This window comes from Hemibagrus wyckioides, linkage group LG02, assembly GCF_019097595.1.
Source record: "Hemibagrus wyckioides isolate EC202008001 linkage group LG02, SWU_Hwy_1.0, whole genome shotgun sequence".
Classification (NCBI taxonomy): domain Eukaryota; kingdom Metazoa; phylum Chordata; class Actinopteri; order Siluriformes; family Bagridae; genus Hemibagrus; species Hemibagrus wyckioides.
Genome location: NC_080711.1, coordinates 26,218,273 through 26,245,316, shown reverse-complemented (window position 1 = coordinate 26,245,316; position 27,044 = coordinate 26,218,273). Strand labels below are relative to the sequence as shown.

At 36.8% G+C, this 27,044-nt stretch overlaps 1 long non-coding RNA gene and 4 gene segments (V, D, J or C); all 5 read left to right on the top strand.

The window, feature by feature from the left end:
• The first annotated feature begins 2,284 nt into the window (after window positions 1–2,284).
• On the top strand, window positions 2,285–2,749 carry LOC131364702 (Ig heavy chain V region 5A-like). The segment is given in 2 exon segments: window positions 2,285–2,324; window positions 2,430–2,749. Coding segments are annotated over 2 exon segments (360 nt in total).
• Window positions 2,750–13,221: 10,472 nt separating this feature from the next.
• On the top strand, window positions 13,222–15,229 carry LOC131344181 (uncharacterized). Its single transcript, XR_009203299.1, has 3 exons — window positions 13,222–13,288; window positions 14,274–14,324; window positions 14,682–15,229. It is a non-coding gene; the product is annotated as an uncharacterized LOC131344181 (long non-coding RNA).
• A 2,121-nt stretch (window positions 15,230–17,350) lies between these two features.
• Window positions 17,351–17,926, top strand: LOC131370899 (Ig heavy chain V region 5A-like; the record flags this gene model as incomplete). The annotated part of the segment is given in 2 exon segments: window positions 17,351–17,537; window positions 17,631–17,926. Coding segments are annotated over 2 exon segments (396 nt in total), but the record flags the coding sequence as incomplete, so codon positions are not given.
• A 4,393-nt stretch (window positions 17,927–22,319) lies between these two features.
• Window positions 22,320–23,268, top strand: LOC131364693 (Ig heavy chain V region 914-like). The segment is given in 3 exon segments: window positions 22,320–22,500; window positions 22,594–22,885; window positions 23,205–23,268. Coding segments are annotated over 3 exon segments (456 nt in total).
• A 3,071-nt stretch (window positions 23,269–26,339) lies between these two features.
• Window positions 26,340–26,899, top strand: LOC131363078 (Ig heavy chain V region 914-like). The segment is given in 2 exon segments: window positions 26,340–26,396; window positions 26,518–26,899. Coding segments are annotated over 2 exon segments (351 nt in total).
• Window positions 26,900–27,044: the final 145 nt, after the last annotated feature.

The window sequence follows — 27,044 nt, the reverse complement described above, 5'->3', positions numbered from 1 at the left end:
AACACAATAACAATTGGAGGACAGAACATGCAGACTGAAGACACAGCTGTGTATTACTGCGCTGGTTACACACAGTGAGACAGAATAGTGGATTCCTCTTACAAAAACCTTATGAGACATGTTACACACATCCTCTCAATGCAACTAATAAATCATCTCAGTCACACTTTCACTTTCTTCTATTGTAATAAAGTTGTAATAGTTTGCAGTGTTTTAAAACACATTCACACAAAATCTTTATTAAATAAAAAATAAAACATTACTGAAAGAGTTTATTATCAGTTTATTCTGAACTATTATTAATCCCTTCATTTTACAGGATTTTTAACCAACAGTTGAATCAGTGTTTACTGAGTGGATTCAGGAATAATACAGCATGTTTCCAGCAGTGTGTTGTGTTTAACACACAGTCTGTTCTCACAGTGTGAGGTGCAATAATTGAAACAACTGAAGGAGGCAGCAGAGTTTAACAAATAAAGTGAAAAAAGTGAATCCACAAACTGTATTCTGTATGAGACTCATTCACTATCACTCATTATCAGACAAATATTCATTTATTTTTCAAAGTTTAGGATTATTTGTCACATATTTCCTGAGATTTACACCAGATATATAGCATTTTATAAAAACAGAATATAAAAATTCATTCTATCTTCCTTTATCCCTCAACTGATTAATTGTTTCAGTGAAATGTTTACAGGTTAGATTTGTGTTTATGTGAGACATTGAAGGCTAAGACATGCTAGAGAAATGCTAAGAAATCTACTCAAAGTCTTCTGGATGAAGGACTTTGCCCCTTGTCGTTTCTTCAAAAAGGATAGAGAAAAAAGAAAAGCAGATGCTTTAAATTATTTCATCATTCACAAAAATTTAACAATAGACAAGTTGTTTGCATGAGCTCCTGACTGAATGAATTAGTGATTTGTGACCTGAATTAAATACAGTTTCTAAACAGACCAGAATGTTCTTCTGGGTGTTACAGTGATACACAGTGATGGACTAAAAAGACATGAGATGTAATGAGTAAAGAGCAGTGATGAACCTGACAGCATGAAACACACCCAGAGTCTTACAGGAAGCTTTTTCTCATCTCAGCTGTTCCTCTGTGAATGTTTTATATCTCTAGTGGGCGTGTCATGCAAATGAAATCCTGTATTTGAACCATTTATGCTGAAACATTCAGCCCAACAACATACCAGCAGTTTGTGTTCATTTACAGCAGCAGGAATCATTTTAATTCTTTGAGATGGGACTAGGCAGTGTTTTGAGTTACTTTACTCTAGCAATCTTCATTCAATGTTAGTATTATTTGTTTCATATAGACAAAAATATTGATATATTTTTCATACTATTTTTAACATCTTTGTGTGTTCTTGCAGATTCCTGCAGTCAGACACTGATCCAGTCTGATCCAGTGATCATCAAACCTGATCAGTCTCATAAACTGACCTGCACAGCCTCTGGATTTGACTTTAGTAGCTACTGGATGGCTTGGATCAGACAGGCGCCTGGAAAAGGACTGGAATGGGTTGCAAGCATCTACAATAGTGCTAACATATATTACTCCAGTGCAGTTCAGGGCCGCTTCACCATCTCCAGAGACGACAGTAAGAAGCAGGTGTATCTGCAGATGAACAGCATGAGGACAGAAGACACTGCAGTTTATTACTGCGCTCGTGGACCACAGTGATACTTCCCCTTAGACATCAGTACAAAAACACATACTTGCTATAGTCACATGACAAACCCACATTTTCATTTTCATGGAGGTCAAACAATCTAAATGTTTAATCTAAATGAGTCAGTGTACTGGATTACTGGATTGTTGTGAACGTTGTCGGGACATTTACACTGATGCAAAGTTCCATACTTCAATTCAGAATTCATGCAATAAAAATATAAGCAACACACACAACAGTGTAGCTTTCCTGCATCCTTCAGGAGTCTGTGTAATGAGATCCAGTCAGTATAAATATTTTCCCTACATGCTGTTTAAAACACAGAAATATTTCACAATATGACAGAGTGAGAACTATGTAAACAGTTTAGAGTTTAAAAGTCATTTACATACTAAATTTAACTTTACTTATCCAGTTTTAAATAAATATAAAGTAACATAAGCACCAAAGAAAATTTTTCACTGTGATTATTAAAACCTGTAGAACACCATCATAACAATATGTAAATGAATATGCAAAATGTTCCCCTTACAGCTACATATAGAGAAATATCAGCCACGGTCACTGTGGGCTCTGGAGAGTTTAGCACTGCTTTTAGATAAAAGATGTTCCTTCCAGTTCTGCTGCTGCTGGCAGCTTCATCCTGTGAGTTTCACTTCAGTAATGAACTCAGAGCTGCTAGTAAATTACTGCAGTTATAACCTACTGTACATACATTTTTACTGAAACTGTGACATCTCTTTTTTTCAGATGTGGAATGTGCAGTAGAGCTCACTCAGGACACCTCAGTGATGTTAAAGCCTGGAGATTCTTTAACCCTCAGCTGTAAAGTATCCGGTTACTCAGTTACTGATAACAGCTACGCTACAGGTTGGATTCGACAACCTGCAGGGAAAACTCTGGAATGGATAAACTACATTTGGGGGGGTGGAATCATTATTCATAAAGAGTCTCTAAAAAGCAAGTTCAGTATTTCTAAAGATGCCTCCAGCAGCACGGTGACTCTGAGAGGACAGAACATGCAGACTGAAGACACAGCTGTGTATTACTGTGCACGAAGACCACACTGATGCATTTCCAAGACAAGTGTCATTACAAAAACACATGTGTACTGTAATCATACACTGAGCTCATATTTTCATAATCTACGTATTTGCACTAAAAAAACATTAAGACTGAAAAACATTTCACAATTAAACAGCATTTACTTACTAAATTTAACTTAGATATTCAGTCTTAAATAAATACAAACTAATTTAAGCACCAAGGAACATTTTAATAAGTGTGTGAATTTATTAACTTCACATATCTTTACAGTCTTATTTTTTTTTCTTCAGATGACTTTAGAGTTGGACACTGAGAGTGAAGTACAACCTCCATCATAAAGACATGGTTATAAATGACTTAACTGACCACTGATTCATTTGATTAAAATTGCTGCTATCACAAAAATCCCCTTTACCATACAACTGCATTGCTATTATTTTTAAGGCAATTACTTTAAATTTTATGTACATGTGTGTCTACACACCTTCACAGATGCTGAGTTAGCTGTTAGCCCTCAAAAATGTCAGCTCACATAACACGTTATGGACTTCTAAGTATTTATTTACTGAAGACAGATGTAAAGTTGTATGCTTTCTTTGTGAAATACAGATTGCTGTTTTTATAAATTACAGTTTGAATTGCCTCTACAGAACTAAACATGCAGAAAAACACAAGACCTTGACTGATGCAAAGCAGTGACAGTGCGGTCAGTTAAAGGGTTTGATTTTAAGATGATTTTAAGGGGAGAGGATGACATGTTATAATGATGAAGTGTTTCTTCAGTTTGAAATCTCTAAACACTTGTGAAATCCTGATTACATTCTACACCAAATACCACAAAATGCAGACTTAAACATAATATAGTTGACCTATACAGTGAGCAGCATGTGGTTGTGGATTGAACACCTCCATAGTGGTCATGGACACTCCCTATTCAAATAGAGTCGTGTATAAACAGCATGTTCTTGGCTGCTCTAGTTTCCAGTGAGCTCTGTGATAGATAACACTCCCATACACTTTAAATCTGGGTGAAGCAGAACTCAGAGAAAGATCATTTTAGGACAGTGTATTTTACAGCACTCAGATCTTTCTCTCTATTCCAATCTTGTTTTTTTTTAGTAGTTATTAATATTAATAATAATAATCCCCATTGTAATCTATCACATTTACACGGACAATGCTCTAGGACAATGATTCTGATGACTAGTTGTGACTATATACTGTACTATTCATGATTTTATTCCTCCTATTTGTGATACCAGCTGCAGGAACACTACAGGCCAGTGGTTAATTTCCTGAATTTAGAAACACAGAGTCTGTTCAGCAGCACAGAACCTGACAAGAGATCACATGAAATGTACATGTTTTCTGCAGCATCATTACTACAAACTCCTAAATATAAAAATCATCTGTAGGGGGCAGCAGCTCACTTGTTTTCAAGAAGGACTCCTGAAACGATGAAATCTAACAGCTGAAGGATGTTTATGCAAATTCACCCTATTATATAAAAAATCAGCCTCTTGCTCACCTGAAGTTTGTGTCACATGACTATATCAAAGATCTTGATCATGGAGCTGAGGGTCACTCAGTACCAGTGGCGGACTGTCAGGGCCAGCAAACAGCAGTGATCTGAATCACTGACTTGCATGTTAATATATTTAATATATTTTTCCATGAATGTGTATTAAATTATTCCCAATAGTCTATTCTCTACATTTCATAGCTTTTCTCTTGGTTGCGCTGCTTCCAGTAGTGTATATTTATGATAAGAGTATTTATCCAATCATATTTCAGCCAGTGGCTGACATCATGTGTTGCCCAGCTCTAAGGCCTTCAGAATCAATAGTGCAGGCGCCCGTAGATTAAAATGAGTGGCAATGAAACTGCTCCATTAACCAATCAGATTTCGAGTTGGCGTCACGGGGTCATCTAGCAGGCATACGATTACGTCAGCAATTTCATGTCTTGTGATTGGATAATTGGAGTAGTCAGAGGCGGCGAACCACATAAACTAAATAAAATATATATATTTTATCTCACAATGGCTGACAGAGGAGAAGAAATCGATTTGGTCACGGACATCCTTACAAATGCATTTTCAAGGCGGACATTTTAAGAAAATCCTTTTGATTCTTCAAAATAGTTGGTAAGCTTTTTCAGGAACCATTTATGCTTTTGGGTTTTCTTTTTTTCTGGGTTTTCAGTTTGCCTTCATTCCAGATCCCCGGGGTGGACTGTGGTTTTGTTTTTTTTTGCTGCAGTGAAAGGAAACTTGTGAGACTGAATTGTGTTAATGTGTTTTTTTTGCTATATGTAATGTAATTTTATTCATGTTCTCTACAAGAGCCTGTGACACAGCGCACTGTTATACAGTGTTTCTATATTCACTGTGTCTCATTTCAGATGCTGCGTCCTCCGGAGATTGCAGTTTGCTGCATACGGCATCAAGAATGACTTTTTTGAGAAAAGTAACCCTAATAAAATTGACTATTCCTTGTGAGGTGTGAAATACTGTAGACTAATTTCTTTTTTACTTCGTTATTTAATAGTTGATTAGTATCTATAGTGATGCTATGAAGGTGGATTAATTCAGTTAGGACACCAGTGAAGGCCTAGGTCTGAAATGCACGGCCCGCCACTGTTTATATCAATGTTGTGCATGAAAGGGTTAAGAATTCTCTCCAATTCTGCATTATCCTCAGAGGGAATTTGGGGCATTTTAATGGTATTTAAAAAAGAATCAAGTTCAGAACAGTTATAATCAATTTCAGATGAATACAGGGCTGTATAGAATTGTTCAAAGACCGAAATGATTTCCAACTCATCCTTGGTGATCCTGCCATCATCCCTACGAATAGATGTTATAGTATTTGTAGTTAAGTACTGTCTTATTTGTTGAGCAAGAATTTTCCCACATTTGTCCGAAAGTTTCTATAATTTAGAGCGAGATTGGAGCAAAAGTCTTTCTGTCTGTTCAGATGTTATTAGATCACTCTCTGTCTGTAGCTTTGTTCTTTCCTTAAAAATGTCAGGTGAGGGCTTAATTGCACATTTCAAGTCTAATTGTTTAATTTGATTAAAAGATCATTTAGTTGATGGTTTCTTTTTTTCCCCTCTCCCTCGATGAAAATGAGATTATTTCCCCCGTAATATAGCCTTTTAAAGACTCCCAAAGTGGATATGAACGATGCAGTGGGGAAAAAAAGAGAACTGCTTATGGCTTGGATATAAGAAACGTCAGAGATCAGGAAATGTATATGTCTCAAAAAAGTATTAATAGACATGGCGGATTTAGTTATTTTGTAGGGCAGGGACATTCGAAGGTCCAAATATGAATTTTCATCAATGTCCAAGTTCTTGAAGATTCAAGATTCAAGAAGCTTTATTGTCATTTCAACCACATATAGCTGACGCAGTACATAGTGAAATGAAACAACGTTTCTCCAGGACCTGGTGCTACATAAACATACAACAACAAAGTTCAACATAAAAAACAACACCACAGAGCTAGGACAGAAGATTGTCATTAGCCACGTAAAGTCCACAGTGTGCAGCTAGGTGCAAACAGAGCATAGACAAGACAGTACAAAAGACAATAAATACAAGAAAAACAACACAAAAGAACACAGGACACTTAGCGCCGAAAAGAAAGAAAAGAATGTGTACTGGAATGTAAGTGAAATAAGATAAGATGAAGTGAAATGATGTAAAAAAAAAAAAAAGTATTGTACAAAAATAATTGTGCAAAAATACACAGCAGCGGTTGAGGTAGTGCAAATAGAAATAAACATAAATATAACTATAGCAGCGGATGACAGGTTGAGGTAGTGCAATAAGTGTGAACAATATAAATTGTGTGTGCACGTGTGTGTGCGTCCACACAGTCAAGAGAGAGTATGTGTGTATCTGTGTGTGAGAGAGACAGAGAGTTGATATACAGTTCGGTCCTGAGTGAGAGTGTGTGTGTGTGTGTGTGTGTGAGAGAGTGTAGGACAGTTCAGTCCAGGGTGTTGAGGAGCCTGATGGCTTGAGGAAAGAAACTGTTACACAGTCTGGTTGTGAGGGCCCGAATGCTCCGGTACCTCTTTCCAGATGGCAGGAGGGTGAAGAGTGTGTGTGAGGGGTGTGTGGGGTGTGTAAGAGTGTGTTTGAGGGGTGTGTGGGGTGTGTAAGAGTGTGTGTGAGGGGTGTGTGGGGTGTGTGTGAGGGGTGTGTGGGGTGTGTGAGAGGGGTGTGTGGGGTGTGTGTGAGGGGTGTGTGGGGTGTGTAAGAGTGTGTGTGAGGGGTGTGTGGGGTCATTCACGATGCTGTTGGCTTTGCGGATGCAGCGTGCGGTGTAAATGTCCGTGATAGAGGGGAGAGAGACTCCGATGATATTCTCAGCTGTCCTCACTATCCGCTGAAGGGTCTTGCGATCCGAGACGGTGCAGTTCCCAAACCAGGCAGTGATGCAGCTGCTCAGGACGCTCTCGATGGTCCGTCTGTAGAACAAAGTCGGGATGGGGGAAGGGAGATGGGCTTTCCTCAGCCTCCTCAGGAAGTAGAGGCGCTGCTGGGCTTTCTTGGTGATGGAGCTGGTGTTGAGTGACCAGGTGAAGTTCTACGCCAGATGGACACCAAGGAATTTGGTGCTCTTGATGATCTTCACAGAGGATCCGTCGATGGACAGCGGAGAATGGTCACTCTGTGCTCTCCTGAAGTCAACAACCATCTCTTTGGTCTTGTCGACGTTCAGGGAGAGGTTGTTGGTTCTGCACCAGGCTGTTAGATGTTGCACCTCCTCTCTGTATGCTGACTTGTCGTTCTTGCTGATGAGACCCACCACGGTCGTGTCATCAGCGAACTTGACGATGTGGTTGGAGCTGTGCATTGCTGCACAGTCGTGAGTCAGCAGAGTGAACAGCAATGGACTGAGCACACAGCCCTGAGGAGCTCCAGTGTTCAGTGTGGTGGTGCTGGAGATACTGCTCCCGATCCGGACTGACTGAGGTCTCCCAGTCAGGAAATCCAGGATCCAGTTGCAGAGAGAGGTGTTCAGGCCCAGGAGACTCAGCTTTTAACAACTGGTTATCATAAAACTTGGTTTTAAAAAGCAAGCATGCATAACAAATCAACACTATTATTGAAAAAAGTGACTTTTGCATTCAAAATACATTAATAACAAATGGCAAAACAAATAATTTAAAGTGTTCAAGAGGCAGGCTAAAAATAACATAATAGAGAGCAGTCTAATGTGAGAAAAGGCTCTGTCTGTCTTCCATCAGCTGCCTAAACCATGGCACAAAAGGAGTGGTTGCTAGACGGGACACTGGCCTAAATGTTAATTAGTCAAGCTGCTGCAGTATGAGTTCTTCACAACATTCATTACTGAGAAGACTCGCACTGATAGGTCGACCCAGAGTTCAGTCTGCAGAGATGCCATACTTGCCCATGGGAAGATGCTCTTGTTTCTTTTGACAACTCCTCAACATTCTTGACCAGGAATGGAGATGGAATGCAGAGCAGCACTAGTCTGCCTACACTGAAGCCCTCAAAGCGCTCCCTGAAATTTTCAGCTAGCTTCTCCAAAAAGGAAAGATGGTGATGATGGTGATTGCCATTAGTCTGCTGGAGAAGAGTTGGAAAGTGGATATGTGGCCATGTGATGTCACTCTTAAAGATCTCCAGCCGTCTTTCAGAGGAGAGTCCTGCTGCCATCAGATCACACACTGTGTTGCCTTTGCCCTGGAGCCTCTGATTCAGTTCATTTAGCTGAGATGTTATGTCCACTAAAAAGGCCACAAGCTCTATGCTATCATCATTCCTCAGAAAATCCATGTAAAGGCTGGCTTTGACAAATCCATGTCCAAATCTTTCCTGATGACCCTAACCTCTCCAAGACTCTTCCCTTACTCAGCCACCTGACATTGTTATGGAGGAGTAAGTCATCATAAGCAGCATTTACCTGGTAAGAGAAAGAAAAAAGAAATAAATAAACAAACAAAGAAATAAATACGAGATCTTTTGTGTTGCAGAAATATTCATAAAGTGAACACAAACACCTTGTAAATGCTGTAAATGTAAATGGTTTAAGTCTGTTGAAAGTAGATTTTGATGACAACTGTTAATACTTCCAAATGCATATAATAACATTTTCTCCTACATTTTATTGACAATTGAAAATGATTATATGCATAAAAATTCATAATGTCTGTGTTTTGTTTCGTAGTGGCGTGTGACATTTCCACTCTTCACAACTCCAACTGTCTCATTACAAATCAAACAGAACGGTTTTGTGTTGGATTTGGGCAAAATGAATGCATACCTCTCTGTCCAATTACCTTTGAAAACTCTATTTTCTTCATCAACTTTTCTTTTCCTGGAAACTGACATCCTCACCCATCCAATCACTCACTGTGGTGAAGTGTCACCCGATTACGTCAAACGTCATACACACACTAGATGTCATGACAACAATGTCAAAAACAAAACTTTTAATATCTTGCCTTCGCTTTCATTTTGGAACATCTTTAAAAAGACATTAAAAAACTAAACAGATGATTTACAAGTCTGACATGCGTTTATCAAAGTAGGAAATCCACACTTTTATTCACCAGAGTCCAGACTTTGAGAAGTGATGTAGGGTGTTTTTGAAGACCGATCCATAGTGGGGTGGAGCACACAGTTAAAATCCCCTCCTGGGATTAGTTTAGGTGAAGTCAAATTGGAAAAACTAGTTAAGAATTTTTTTTATAAATAATACATAGTCCCTATTAGGGACATAAATATTGTCTAATATCAGGGGAACATTATATAATGAACCTGTTGCTATTACAAATCTACCCCCCACCCAGCCCCACCCCCCCTATCTTTTGGACATTACTTACACAGAATGGTGTGTTTTCTCTTATAAGAATCACAGTCCCTCTGGATCTCTGTACATTTGCCCCACCCAAGATTTTTGTAGTTTATAATGATCAGCTGGTATTGAACACACCTTAAATACTGTACCAGATGATGGTAGCTATGTAGAAACTAATGAATTATTACTGTTTAATGTTTACAAAATAAACAGTTTAATTGTAGTGTGTGTGTGTGTGTGTGTTTAATTTCAGAGAAAAAATAATAATTATATTTATTTGGACATTTATCAAAAGAAAATTAATACTTAAAAATATCCAACAGAAAACAATATAATAAAATCTACTTATTTAATTCACAACAGGAAATTCTACAGACATTTAAGATTTACTTCATATGTGGATGAAAGTGATGTTTCTGTCTGTAAAAACTTGACTACTTAATTAGTTTAATTAAATAGAACTTATGACTTAAATATAATTAAGTATTTTTTTTTTATTTTATTTTTTTTTATTGAGGTTTTTTGAAAAGGGACCATGTACAATTATAAACATAAATGTGTCCATTTAATGCACCGAATTTAGCCAAAAGGCTAATTTTCATCCGAAAAGATCTAGTAGATCTTAAAAAATCTGCAGAGCGGAGGTGCACAAAAACATGAAGTATGGGAGGGGCCAAACCATTTAGAATTTTATATACCATACACAAATTTGTAAAAAGTCTAAAATTATCGAAACTCAAAAAATTATATTTCTCCAAAACCCTACAGTGGTGATACTGGTTAGGCTTTTTGTCCAAAGTTTTTAAAGTCTGTTTATAAAGAGATCTTAAAGGTTTAATAACTGTTTCTCCTGCTTGACCCCAACATGTCGCACAATATGACAAATGAGAAAAAATTGTAGCATGCATGAGAGTCGTAGCTACGTCAGTGGGAAGACATTGTCTAATTTGTCTGAAATTTATCAAGTTACATTTTATAGTCCTCACCATTTTCTTTACATGCTTTTTGAAACTAAGCTTTGAATCCAACGTTAAACCAAGATAATTAAACTCTGACAATTTTCTCCATTTATAGAGATCTACATATCTACAATACTTGATATCTTCATGAAGGTTATGTTTAGTGGTAAGTACATTTTACTTGATACTCCTAAGTGAGTTGTACTTGTTATTCCAGCAGAAATATTTACTTAAAAAGTGCTAGTGCACATCGCTATGAGGATTTTTTCAAGTAAACCCTAAAAGGTTTTTGTTAAGTGTATGAACAGGGTACTGTGATTAGTAATTAGTAATTAGTAATGCTCTAAATTTCCCAGTCTACCTTATCCCACTGATTCTTAAGATGTTTTATAAACATACTTAACATGATTTGTAGGTTTATTATTATTTATATATTGTATTCGACTTTAACACTTTTGCTCATTATTGAAGACAATATGAAATATGTTCAAATTTGAGATAAATGTATACTATAGATGTATATTCTCTCCTGTGGGTTGGACATTTAAAATATCCATATTTTTTAACCTATAATACAAGATCAAGTTCATTTCTGGCTATTACTCATTTGCTGGATTGAACGGTTGCCACACATGAATACAAAAACGACAAAAATGAATAGAAAAATCATCCTAGGCCAAAAATGAAAATGAAAGGTGCAGTCGCATATGCAATATGATTGTGCAATGGGATTTGACTATTGTTTACCAGCTCTTCTATGTGGAATTAAGTTACATTAAACGTGCAGCTATCTTTTTGGGAAGCTGAGCTCACTCTTGTTGTTTGAAATACACAATATTGCCAAAAGTTTTGGGACACCCCTTCAAATGATTGTCTTTAGGTGTTGTTTTTTAGTGGTTGGGCTCAGGCCTCTGAGAAATCTCACAGCTAAAATAATTAAGGAGATAAATCCTGTTGTAATTAAAACCAAGCTGTTAAGAGAAAACCTAAAAACAGCACGAGTTACAACATGATTTCATGAGGGTCGACCATATACTGCATATAAAACCTCCACTGGTTTCCAACAGAACGTCGACCCTTCCAACATGGCGGAGGAATTGACGTGTCTGTATACAAATCACAGCGGCGCCCTCTACTGCCTCCTGATATAAGTGAATAGGACAAGCTGTTATGACAGGAAAGTGTATTTATTAACCATTTATTATCAGATTTAATTGAAACATAATCATCATGCATTATAACCTTAATTAATGTTTATATAAAATATTAAGAATATAACGCGCCATGTTGATGTTTTTTGAAAGTCCCGCCCCTTTTGTGGTTTTCATTTAAAAGTCCAGAGCGCGTGCTATGCGTCATCTAGAAGGCTTTTAAAAGAGATTTCAAAAGAAAACGACGGAGACAGCGACACTGCGGATTACCTGGAGATATTTCAAGGATAAACAGCAGATTTTCTTGGAGAGAAATGATGGATTTAGGTAAGTATCTTCCCTTCCTAGGTAGATGGTCAGGCCGGGGCCTGGCCTGCGCCGCCGTGGATGCTCGCGCTCACCTCCGCTGGGATACTGCGCGTATCGCTGGCTGAAGAGGAGCAGCGATCTTCAAGCTGCTGAACTTCAAGCTGCTCACGGTGAGAAAAGCTCACTTTTTACTCAGTCTGTGTGTTTCTAATCGCTTTAGAACTTACAGAGAGAGTGTGTGTGGAAAATGAATGACTTTAATCGGTACAGAGGACAAACAGGATCAAATATCCTGTGTAGTTTAGCTAACAGAGCTAGCCAAAAGCTAAGGCGCGTGACTGAGCTAACATTAGCCGGCGATGCTACATGGCTCATATCAAGAGCATTTTAAAGTATAAAAGTGATTATTGTGTGGATTAAAACATTTCGAGGCACAACATCAGGACTTTTAGAAATAGTCTTGAAGTTCTAGGAAAATAATCAAGTACAGGGCGGAGTCACGAAGCCTGACATGAAGCGGAGTTACTGTTAGCACCGGGATTATTATTATTATTATTATTATTATTATTGTTATTATTATTATTATTATTATCGTTGAAGTGTTTTATTTCTCTTCTTGGTCTCGGCATTGTTTCTTCTGATGTGTTAATAGTTAGAGTGAATGTTGTGGTAATGAGTGAGTTCCTGTTAGCGCATCATTGTAGCAGCTGTAAAGAGTCAGTCCCTCACCAACTCGCCTTTTTATTTCCCTTCCTCTTCAATAAGACTCGTTTCTCCTTACTGATCACTAATATAACCCTCTGATTAAAGACATGAAGGGGATGAGAGAGTGTCTTCTTGAAATATTTTCTTTCCTACATGAATGTCAGTTTCCACTGATGAAATTTGTCATCTCCGTGACATACTGATGTGGTTAAATGTGTCAAATGTTTTCCAGGATCTGTTGTTGATGATGTGGAGGAAGCCGAGACCACCGAGGTATGTGTCAGGAAAAAAGGACTAGGATTAATATATTATATACTATAATATCAAATGTATTAGTTTTTCATTTTTAACTGGTGTGTGTGTGTGTGTGTGTATTAAGGTCACTGATCCAAGCGTCCAGCTCCTTTGCTCTGAACACGACCCTCAGATGTCAGCTGATGCCCTGGTAATTTTATATTTCTGTTATTTTTAGTGTATTCTTTAGATGCTTTTGGTTGAAACAGCAAATTTTAATCTTTGTGCTTTATTCAGGTCACTGAGATAAATATCCAGCTCCGGAGCACCAGCCTTGACCCTCAGAAGTCGGCTGTCATTCTGGTAATTTTATATTTCAGACATTTTTCAGTGAAATGTTTCTCAACCTTTTGTTTTTGTTTTTGTTTGGCCTTGTCATTGTCCATGCTTGTAAATCCAAATATGAAGTAATTCTCGCTGGATAATCCTCCTCTTGGGAATTTCTTTTAAAGACGACGCTTGTAGCCACTCAGAATGTTTGAGTTAGTTTACAGTAATTTACATTTAACTCTCACATGCAGTGAACTCTATGAACTCATATCTCATGATATGAACCATTTAATCAGCTTGTATCACTTTTTTATTCGTGAAGTTACAGTAGTCACAGAGGTATGTGTCAGTAAAAAGTAGTACAGGTAAAATACTATATACAACAATTTAAAATATATTAGCTGTTCATTTCTAACAGGTGTGTGTGTGTGTGTGTGTGTGGGCGCACTGTATTAATGTCACAACTTCCTTCACTTCTGAGATTTTGCACAGAAGTTATGTGTAGAATTATGTGTCGGTTGAATTGTTTCGGGAGGCTTCGGGACAGTCTGTGCAGGAGTCTGTAATGCTGATGGCAAGCAGGTCATATGACTGCACACGACATCTACAGGTCATTTACACTTAGTAACAAAATGCAGGAATTGTAAAGCATTAAAAATGACCAATGTCCCTGAGGTACAATCACAGGGTTAAGCAATAACACTTGCCTGATTATTTGGGGCAAAGGAAAACGCTATGTCAGAACAGCAGAATGAAAAAACATAGTTTTTGCAGGGAACTGTTTAGTAACTGAACAATGTAATTGATATCACTGTGATTTATTTAATCTTCACCAAATGCTGAAAATTGGTCTAATTTTTCCCAGAATAGGAGTATGAGGCTAAGCAAGTCTGAAGCCTTATTCCCCAATGAAATAGTTTCATTTTATTTCTGATCATAACTGTGTACAAATTATGAATTGTATATGCTCTGTTCATGTTTTACAATAAGAATGTTCATGTGTTTTATATCTGAACAGGTTGCACTCAAATATGTGGGGAAAACTCCAGACGATAGATTCATCACCATTGTAAGTAAACTTCTACTTCTGAGATTCTGCAGAGAAGACATAGGGTCCAAATAACAACCACCTGATAGATCAAATGATGTGTCCATTTACTCAGTCCTACTAAAATAATCCTAAACAATTTACCTTCAAATTAGAGTTCACATTTAGATTGTATTCCCTATCATCCATAATCGATATCTGAATCATTACCAGTTCAACCCTTCGTATTGTATCATGTCTGATCCAGTAGTTTAGAAGAATTCACTAGGGCTAACTAGTAAACAGTAGTGGCAGAAACACTGCTTAGATTCATGATACTGCGTTATTTACATGAGTCTCTGATTTACAGAATTATATTCCTTACTAAATCCATTTCAGATGCTACGAATCTGACACGACAGAAAGGCATTACAGAGGGTGATCAAGCTGATCCGGAAAATCCCAGGGACAGATCTCCCCTCACTGCATGACATCTACAATAAAAGGAAATGGGCTTGAAACATCATCAAGGACACCACCCATCCCATCCACAATTTCCTCACCTTAATGAAGTCTAGCAAGCGGTACCGGAGCACTGCGGCCAGAACATCCAGACTCCAGAACAGTTTATATCACCAGACCATTAGATTGATAAATAGTCCAAACCCACTGCCACTTCCACCTGTATCATCAGGGTCAGTTCAGTCTGTTCAGTGGCACTCTGCACTTTACCTGCTGAACCATCATGCACTCATAACGGATAATCATGGACAATTTAAACACTAGACTTTACACGGACACTTTATCACCACAAAGTAAGAATTTCATTGTACCAGTACATATGACAATAAAGCTCTTGAATTGAATTGATTAGTATCGTCATCTGTAACATTACAATCAATAGAATGAATTAAATGAGACGTAATTACAAGAACACAGTTTAGTTTAGTAAAATTTCCCTGGTGACAATGCTGTATGTTCTCTTTAATAAAAGTGAAAAAATGTAATGTAGGGGCCTTTGGGGGGAAAAAATTAGTATGCTTTCTAGTTAAGGTACAGAAAAATCATTTGTGTTTAGAAAAACAGTGCCTGCAGAAGGTGCCTTAAAAAATCTGAGCAAATTGGATCTTTTATATTAAGCATTCCCATGTGGAATGAAAAAGTATTCAACAAAACATTCTGAGGTTATTCATTCATTCATTTATTAAATAAAATACTTTGTGCTTATTAATAATTAATATCCATTATTAAAGTGACGCAAATGACTAAGTTACAAGAACTCTCAACTCTTGCTTGCATGTACACCAGTTATTAAACACAGCCACTAAGCTGAACTGATGAACTGTAAAAATGTGACAGCGTTTTCATCCTCAGCTCCTCCAAAACCAGCCTGTGGATGTCCAAAGTACAGACCTGAGTCTATTGGTTAAAAGGATGTGCAAAGGATGTCTTTTTGTTCTGCAGCATTCAGACTCTCTAAAGACCAAGTGATACCATTTCTGATCACCCATTATATCTGTACTTTTATACTGTAAGTTTGGCTTCAGCAATGTTCATTTTCTGGTTCTCTAAATGACTAAATAAATTGCAGCTAAATTTCTCCATCTGCAGGTTTTATGTGTTCAGGAGTCCACAAGAGAACAAATGTCTGTGCTCTCATCAATAGAGAACCAAAACTACTGGAATTAGAGGTGTAAGGATATATATATATACTGTAAATAAAAATATTGCTTAATCCACTTAATCCATTGCTTAAATATAATTGCTTAATATCATGAGACAATAATCATGATAATGTATTCAGTCACTCGTTCATCTTTTAGGAAGTGTGTTATTCGGGTCAGAGTGCTGGATCCAGAGTCCATTTCAGGAACACTGAGTGTACAGCCTGGACATGTTACACATGCCCTTTTAAACTGTGATTTATATGCTTCATTTATATGTTTCTTATATTGCTGTAGTTTTTGTTCTTAGCATTGCACTAGTAACTTCTGGTCAGTTATCACATTACCCTGTGTATACTGACTATATGTAAGATATACAGTGTGCAGTCTACACCCCATCTTCATGTTACTGTCTCTATTTCTGCTGAATATCTATCTATCTATCTATCTATCTATCTATCTATCTATCTATCTATCTATCTATCTATCTATCTATCTATCTATCTATCTATCTATCTATCTATCACACCTAGGGGCAATTTAGTCACCTGTTTGATTCCTGATTCAATTTCTTGAAGAAGATCATTTTAAACTTTTGAATAAGAAAGAAGAAGAAGTACAGAGAATAGTTTCACTGTTGAGTTGTTGATAGATATTAGATTTTACATTTTCACAAGATCTGCAGGTGGCGCTAGAGCTTAACAAATATACTGTTGCATTGTAGGTTTTTTTAAAGTGGTCATAAGTAGGTTGTAGGTGTTTTTTAAAGTGTTCTGTCAGACAATGAAAACTGAGACTCTTATAGTCTAATTCCCAAAGAGGACCAAAAAGGGAAATAATAACATTCACAGAAAAATTGTCAACTTCTAATCAGTGATTATTAAATACATACATTTCACAGAAGTTCCACAACATTAACTGTTAACTATAAACAAACAAAATGTTCACTGTATTCTTCTTTAATTAATAAATAAATCGTAACCGTTCACAGACTGCTGCTTTATAAGAGAAATTGTGATTATAATAATTAATGGTATTGAATATTGGAAAATAATTGTCTTCATGTTTGTAGCAGTAACTCCCTGACACAGTTCAGCCAAAGTATGCAGAACTACACAATGTCATTTTTTCTTTCTACTTCACACAATTAATCACCTTGACAAATTAGAATGTGTGATCATGTGTAATGCTCTCACACTTTCTCAAATATTGTTTAAATTAAAAATGTGAGAAGTGTGAGGGCATTTTTTCATGACTTCAGAGAGGTAGATTTTTTTCTATTACCATGATCCCAGTATCATCAATCATAGAAAATAGTTGTCAAAGTTGTCAAATCCGTGATGTCTGTTTCTACATATGATCCACTTATCCTCCATCAGATGAATCTCCTCCTCATGATTTAAATACATTGCAGATACATTCTCCTCCCATCATCAGCAGATAAGCAAATCCAAGCATCAGAGCTGGATCTCACTCTATTTATATGATGTGATGGTGTCTGTTAAACTTTGGAGAACAGAGAAGACTCCAGTACAAACAACACACACCATGTTCTCTACATCTCTACTGCTCCTGCTGGCAGCTGCTTCTTGTGAGTGCTTTATCAAATTCATTCATTTACTAGATGAAGAATAAAGGTGCAGCAGATATTGTGTGAGATATCACCATGTGTTTTCCTCCACAGATGTACATGGTGAGGAACTGACTCAGCCTGCTTCCATGACAGTCCAGCCAGGCCAGAGTCTCTCCATCCACTGTAAGGTTTCATATTCAGTTACGAGCTATGCTACAGCTTGGATCCGACAACCTGCAGGAAAAGCTCTGGAGTGGATTGGAATCATCTATAGTGGTGGGAGTACAGCTTACAGTGACAAACTGAAAAATAAGTTCAGCATCTCCAGAGACACTTCTACTAACACAATAACAATTGGAGGACAGAACATGCAGACTGAAGACACAGCTGTGTATTACTGCGCTCGTGAACCACAGTGAGACAGAATAGTGGATTCCTCTTACAAAACCTTATGAGACATGTTACACACATCCTCTCAATGCAACTAATAAATCATCTCAGTCACACTTTCACTTTCTTCTATTGTAATAAAGTCATAATAGTTTGCAGTGTTTTAAAACACAGTCACACAAAGTCATTTTTGAATATAAAACAAAACATTATTGAAAGAGTGTTCATTCTGAACTATTATTAATCCCTTCATTTACAGGATTTTTAACCAACAGTTGAATCAGCATTTACTGAGTGGATTCAGGAATAATACAGCATGTTTCCAGCAGTGTGTTGTGTTTAACACACAGTCTGTTCTCACAGTGTGAGGTGCAATAATTGAAACAACTGAAGGAGGCAGCAGAGTTTAACAAATAAAGTGAAAAAAGTGAATCCACAAACTGTATTCTGTATGAGACTCATTCACTATCATTCATTATCAGACAAACATCTGATTATTTTTCACAAATTAGGATTATTGAAATGAAAGCAAAATGATAATTAAATGGTGATAAAATTTTCTTTCCTTTGCAAGTGGGCTCAAAATATATTCTGGTTACATTTGTTAAATCATTTACTTGTTACCATAATAACTAGGAAAAAATACATAACCCATTCTGCATGCAAATTTCCCAGTTCCCAGGCAGATATAAATACACTGCATGTACATGGCAGCCTCTGTGTTTAGTTGCGTACAGCAGAGGAATCATGAGCTGGTCTTTTCTTCTTCTTTTGATATCCTTTGTTCCTTGTGAGTAAACATGTCTCTCACATCGTACTCAGATAAATATAGATATTAAATATAAATATAGATATGATAAATATTTCAGTCTGTGTTGAGTCCACTCTCCTCTTTTCAGATGTGTGTTGCATCAGTCTGACCTCGTCTCCTGATGAGGTTAAATCTCCCGGAGCCTCCGTGAAGTTGTCCTGTCAGATTTCTGGCTATGCCCTCACTGACTATGGAACAGTCTGGATCAAGCAAGCTCCAGGAAAAGCCTTCGAGTGGATCGGGATCATATGGGGTGATGGAAGCATAAACTATGGAGCTTCCTTTAAAACTCGTTTCAGCATCTCCAGAGACACGAGCAACAATGTGCTTTACTTAGATATCAGCAGCCTGGTGTCAGAGGACACGGCTGTTTACTACTGTGCAAAGACAGACACAGCTGTACAGCTCAGTGCTAGAGGTGTACAAAAACATCATCAATAAAAATGCAAGGATGATCAAATTAACAAGTAATACATTATAATGGGGAAAAAAAAATCTCTTTCATCAAAACTCAGTCAAACAGATGTAAAGCCCCTAGAAGGCAACACTGCAATATATTATACACACCTAACATTTTTTCTTTATTTTATTTTATTTTGTGCTTAATATAAAGATGTATGTAAATAATATTTGGTGTCTCATGAATTATTACATTGGCAAGATTAACTAAACTAAGCAACACGTCATGTCAGTTTTCATCCACTCCAAAACCTAATAAATAAAAATATACAAATACATTTTTATAAAATTAAAAGAGTCACACACCACTTGACACATTTCCCTCAGTAATTACACTGATTAGTGCATCTTTATCTTGAGTCTCAGGATTTATTGCCTCTATAGTGGTCATGGACACGCCCTATTCAAATAGATTCAGGTATAAACAGCATGTTCGTGGATGGTCTGGTCATCAGTGTGCTCTTTGATAACACTTATACATTTTAAAATTGTGTGTATGCGAACTGTGAGAATGATTTTAGGATACTGTATTTTATTTGCGCTAATATCATGTACGTTTCACATGATCCTCACTAGGAAATTTAAATATTTCTCAGTACTGTTTCTCTCAGCAATATAACATTTAATTCATAACTCCCTTCTTTTCAGATTCTTATGGACAGTCCCTGACCTCATCTGCTTCTGTGGTGAAGAAACCAGGAGAATCGGTCACTCTGTCCTGCACCGTGTCTGGACTCTCCCTTAGCTGGCTGCACTGGATCCGTCAGAAACCAGGACAAGGACTGGAGTGGATCGGGTACATTGACAGTGGCACTGGCCACTTTAGTTATATATATATATATATATATATATATATATATATATATATATATATATATATATATATATATATATATATATATATATATATATATATATATATATATATATATATATAAAACTAACAATTAAAGACTTGATTTGCTTAAAGGAAACTATCTAAAATATCCTCTAATATGGGTCTCAGAGACCTTTCATGAGCTAATCCATGTCTAGCCAGTGACCGGCTTCAAGTCGTTTTAGTATTTACATCCAACGTTTTTAACTTTAAACGGTAAAGAAACGCTGTTTCAGTGATATTTTTCACTGCACCGTCATATGAGTTTGGACTTAAAAACCAGAGGCGGCTGGTCAATAGGGGGCGCTGGGGCACCGCCCCCTTAAAGTTAGCCAGAGAAGAATGCTGCTTTAACACAATAACAATAATTATATATTTTAATAACGAAATAAAATCAGTTAGTCGTACTATTCCACTGTTAGTCATATTATTAATAATTTAAAATAAACTAAAACTAAAATAAAATCAAACTGTATTTCGTTCGTGTGTGTGTGTGTGTGTGTGCGCACGCGCACGGCACCGGACACACGAGTGTGTAAGTAGGTTTCAAACTTTTGAAAAGGCTGATTGTCATGTTTCATATTGTCCCCGCCCACTTTTGTTGTTAGCGAATCAATATTGTTTTTATATATTTGGCCTCATGTGATTGGACCATTCTCAACGAGTCTCATTACCGCTCAACAGATACTGACAGTACTAACGAGGCAGGTACTGAGTAACGTGGAAGCAGGCGAGAAAAAAATTCGGTTATATCTTTACACAAGACTCTCGGATGAAGAAAAGAAAAGAATCACGCAGGTTGGACCACATCGACTCAATTTGTAAATTCAGCAGCAGTCAGATGTTCACGGTCGAGCTTACACACTGTCAATGGAAAAGAGACTAGTGATTGAGATGACTGACTTTTAACCAGAAGGTCATTGAGAAATTTGCAAGCCAGAAAGACAGAAAAGCAAAGTTTATTTTCAAAAAGTGCCACTGGTCTGTGATTAGGCAACTTTCAAATTTGTTGCAACTATCCACGGCAGTAGCATATATTACTCCAGTGCAGTTCAGGGTTCACCATCTGCAGAGACAACAGTAAGAAGCAGGTGTATCTGCAGATGAACAGCATGAGGACAGAAGACACTGCAGTTTATTCTCAGAAGCACTGGATTCATGGAGGTAAAACAAACCAAATAAAAATAAAATTGTCTCGGACTTACGTGTGACCACATGTTGACTTTTACTGCATGTGGATTATTATGAATACTGTCTGGACATCTCATTCAAACTTTCATCTAAGTCTATTGGAATAATTTGCAGCATTTTAAAACACACTCACACAAAGTCATTTTTAAATAAAAACAGAAAACATTATTTAAAAAGTGTTCATTTTGAACCATTATTAATCCCATCATAACCAATATTTGAAATCAGTGTTTAATGAGTGTATTGGGAAATATCTGAAGGAGGCAGCAGAGCTCAACAAATTAAGTAGAAAAAAGGTGAATCCACAAACTGCATTCTGTATTCAGTATCACTCATTATCACACAAATATCTGTTTGCATAATTTATGATCTGGGTTGTTAAACACAGGTTGGACAAATGAAAACACTATCATTTATGTGACTACATCATCCTTTGGTTGTGAGGTTTCTCAGTAACATGACAAGATGTGTTTCATAATGCTGTTATAACACAAGTTTCCACATTAAACATAACTATTAATGAATAAAAATAAAAATTTCTTGTTCTTATTTTGCAAACAGGTCTTTTGTGCCTCTAGAGGGCAGTCTGTACAAACTCAACCATCTCAATGTGTTTCCATCTGTACATTTGGGCAATCTCTCTTTTCACATTCTGTTATGACTCCAGCATCATGACACTCAGATTAAACTCAATTACATAAAGTCTCTTACTGACTTGTTTTGTATTGATCAGTAAATAAGGTTCTTAGTTATAGAAACACTGATTTCTGTGGAAAATTCATATGAAGTCAAACAAGCGAGACAATCGATTGTCTAATTTTATACAAATAAACACCTCATTAAACTTTTAATTAATTTATAGCTTACACATGTCAATTTTCATAATCCCAGGATCCTCAAGCATACAGTACATAATAATTCTTATGATATATTTAATATTTATTCCTTGTTGCCTATTTCACTGAGACTTTGAGAGGAAATTAAAGTATTTGATGAAGCTTCGATTCCATTATAATTCGATTCCCACATATCCTCCATCAGATGAATCTCCTCCTCATGATTTAAATACATTTCAGATACATTCTCCTCCCATCATCAGCAGATAAACAAATCCAAGCGTCAGAGCTGGATCTCACTCTATTTATATGATGTGATGGTGTCTGTTAAACTTTGGAGAACAGAGAAGACTCCAGTACAAACAACACACACCATGTTCTCTACATCTCTACTGCTCCTGCTGGCAGCTGCTTCTTGTGAGTGCTTTATCAAATTCATTCATTTACTAGATGAAGAATAAAGGTGCAGCAGATATTGTGTGAGATATCACCATGTGTTTTCCTCCACAGATGTACATGGTGAGGAACTGACTCAGCCTGCTTCCATGACAGTCCAGCCAGGCCAGAGTCTCTCCATCCACTGCAAGGTTTCATATTCAGTTACAAGCTATGCTACAGGTTGGATCCGACAACCTGCAGGAAAAGCTCTGGAGTGGGTCTCACTTATGGGTTATAGTGGTAACACTTACTACAGTGAGAAACTGAAAAGCAGGTTTCAGGTTTCCAGAGACACGTCCAGCAACACAGTGACATTAACAGGACAGAACATGCAGACTGAAGACACAGCTGTGTATTACTGCGCTCGTGAACCACAGTGAGACAAATAAACAACATCCCTGTACAAAAACTCCTCATCCAGTGTTCATTACAATAGAATGTCCACAATACTGATCTATCCAATTCTCACAAATAATAATAATAATAATAATAATAATAAGTAGAAGAAAAAGAAATCACACAGATGAGATCAAAGAGTTTTAAATTAATACATTTTTAAAAATATTTATATTCCTTTAACATTTCCACTCAGCTCCCCTAAAAATTCTGCAATTCTCCATAAACTGTAGACAAATTGGTGATCTTCTCAGTCCCCTTTAAATTTCATATGGAAACTCCGGCAGTCTTGGGCTCCTCCCCGTCTTTCAGCACGTTCTTCAATCCGCAGACTGCGGCATCACAGAGTGAGGATCAGAGGACAAGTGTGTGTGTGTGTGTGTGAGAGAGAGAGAGAGAGAGAGAGATCAGGAAGACTCATATTTGGCTTGTTCAATACTCAAAGTTGATACTTAATACTCAAAAACACATCTATGCAATACAGTGGAATACTGCAATTAGTTTACCATTCTACTCTGTTAGTCAAACCTTTATTTTATTTTACTTTTTTTTTTTATTTTTTACTATTATACTATCATTGGGGGCTGAGCCCCCCTAAAATGGAAATCCTAGAATTGCCCCTGAACATTGCTGTAAATAATAAGCATTTTTATAATCAAATCAACAGTCTCCTGCTGTGGTAAAGAGACCTGGATCTCTTGTAAGATAAGTGGATATTCAATGACAAGCCACAGCATAAACTGGATACGACAGAAACCAGGGAAAGCTCTGGAATGGCTTGGCTGGATGAGTACAGGCAATAATCAAGCAATATATGCAGAGTCTGTGAAGAACCAGCTCACCTTTACAGAAGATGTCTCAGCAAGTACACACTCCTGTTTCAATTAAATTAAAATACAATTTTTCAATTAAAAATACAATTCTTCTTCAGAATTTAAAAACACCTGATCTAGAATCTTCTCAGCTATTTCTCTCTGGATTCATCAGTTAAAGCCTCTAGAGGGCAGACTATACCAGAATGAACATCATGTTCTATTGAACGGTTTGATTATAATGTTAAATGTAGTTCATGCTGTTCAGAAAACACTGCAGTATTTCACCATGTGAGGGTCAAATGTAACATGAGCATCATTTCTGTGTTAATGTAATTCTCTAGAGTGCAGCCTACACATGACTGATAATGACATAAAGGATTGTTTATCTAATTATTATCATTTTCATGTATTTAACCTAGATTCTGATTTATTTGAGTGAACTAGAAATAGATCAGTTTTCATTCTGACCATCACAGGAACTGTTAATTACATCACAAAACATCCATGGTTAATACAGTAATAATAAGAAAAAACTGAATTATTTTCCACATTAAATTGATATTGAGACAAAACAGTGTGTGAGTGTGATTAACAGCTGCAGAGCTGCACTCAACACAGCCTCTCTGGAATGTTTATGCAAATCTGCATCTCCTCTTGTGATATTAGAGACAACAATAAAGAGCAGGTGTATCTGCAGATGACCAGCATGAGGACAGAAAACACTGCTACACACCACAATGATACTTCCGCTTGAACATTAATGCAAAAACACATACTTACTACAATCAATACAATAAAAACAATAAATAATATTGATGACAATCCTGTCTGCAGCACAGGAGCATCATGGACAATTTGACAGTCGGTATCTGATTACAAACTGAATTGATTAGGCTCATGTTCATTTCACTTTAACGCACAGCTATCAATATCTGACATTCACTGTGAGAGGAAATCACACTTATAGCAAGGTTTTACAAATCTTCAGGCAGACTGACTGTTTGTTGAATTCACTCCTTACCCAAGATTTTTACAGGAACATAACTGAACCTGTATTACACATTCATTATAAACAGTTTCATGCATGGTTTCTTAACACTGATGTTAACTGCACCGTCACTGATGTTTCTGCAAAAATGTTTAAAAATTCATTTGAACAGTTGTGCAAATTATGTTCCATTTTTCCTGACAGTCAAACTGAAAAAGTTTACTCAACCTTTGGTCTTGAACTGTATACTGTATATTTAACCTGCACACACATTAGAAATGTTTAAACATTATACTTTTCTTTAAGCTTTAAGGCCTGTGTTGGTCGCTCTTTCTTTATTCACACAACATCTACCCAACATTTTGAGGCTTAAAGGACTGAGGGTGTGTCATAAATATGAGAACATGTTCTCCTGGGATTTACATCAAAGTCATAAACTCTACAGCATTGTTATGAAGCTAAGACATTACAGCTCCATTATATCAGTGTCTCATTAAACCAGGCTGCTTCATCCACACTGGTTGATCAACTACATTAAATAAATAGTAAGTAACTAATATTTGTGAATGTGTATGTTTTTACATTTGCAGGCAATGCCTCATGTCTTCTGAAAGCCTAAACACTTACATGCAAATCAAACCCCTTTATAAATGATTAGAGGTGTTCTCAGGAGAAGTGAGGTTCTGGGTTCAGGTTCTGCTCAAACCATGTTCTTTACACTTCTACTCCTGCTGTTAACAGCTACATCTGGTAAGTGTGTGGAGAATTTTGGAGAGATGCAGATCATTGTGTACATTTTTCCTGTTGATAGATTTCACCTGAATAATTGCATGATTGTTGTTCACAGGTATTAAATGTATTGAACTGGTAAAGTCTGCAGTCATGCTGGTTAAGCCTGGAGAATCATTTTCAGTCCCCTATCAGATCAAGTGATACTTCCAGTGTCTCATTAGTGTCTCATCAGTGTCTCATTAAACCAGGCTGCTTCATCCACACAGCTTGATCAATTACATAGTAAATAAATAGTAAGTAACTAATAATTTGTGAATGTGTATGTTTTTACATATTCGGGAAATGCCTCATGTCTTCCTAAAGCCTAAACACTTACATGCAAATCAAAGCAGTTAACTGGACTGCAAAGTTATAAGTGTTTTATAGAAACTATTCACTTCATGCAGTTGTGGTAGTTTCATGTAAATGTGTACAATAAGTGTCATTTATGTCAATAATTATATAATAATTATTATACTATTAATTGTTATATTTATATAAGAATTAAAATGATTAATAGAAAACACTGCGTCCTAAAGAGTATTATAGCAGAAAAAAAAATATTGATTTCAAATCTGTGAATCTGGAGACTCTATATATGCTTTGGTTCGATCAGGTGTGTATAGAGTAGGGAAAACTCCAAACTGTTGAATAAAGTGAACAGAGACAACAAGTCCTCTTCTGTGCATGTGAATAAAAGAGTATGACGCTTATGATTAAAACATAATGTGAGAAATTTGCATGTTAGTCTGAGTCTCCTCCCTTTTTCACATCAAGTCTGAAGCACAGAGACATAATAAAAAGCTCTGTGAACTGTGGAGATCCAAGATCAGTAGCCATAGCTGGTGGAAATCCAATCACCATGAGCTCCATCTGTCTCCTGCTGTTTCTGACAGCTGTGTCCTGTAAGTGCAGTTCTCACTCACTGAAATGACTTTTCTGTTTCATTCTGCATCTCTTACAGATATGAAAAAGTATTGACTGTATTATAAAATACAGCATTTGATCTTGTGTTGCTCTTTACAGGTGTGGATTCAGTTGAATTTACTCAGTCAGATAATATAGTGGTACGAACTGGAGAGGTGTTTACCATCTCCTGTAAATTCTCTGGGTTTTCAATATCCAGCTACTGTCCACGCTGGATTCGCCAAACACCATCCAAGACTTTGGAACATATTGGATATGTGTGTAGCAGCAGCTCGAATGTAAAGGACTCACTCAAGAACAAAATCAGTTTCTCTGCAGACGTCTCCAGCAGCACAGTGTTTTTAAAGGGACAAAACTTTCAGACGGAGGACACAGCTGTGTATTACTGCACACGAGAGCCACAGTGATTCAGAGTACTGGTGCAGCTGTACAAAAACCAGGGTCATACTGTGTGGAGCTCTCTTTAGTCTGCATTTAGACATATCCTACAAATAACATTGGACAAAGACCTGACTGAATATTGAATATTGTATTTTAGACCTTTGTGTGGTTGCTTAATGTAACAGGAAATAAAATAAAATTGATGAATTTCTGTATATCCGAACACATACAGTATAGATCCTGCA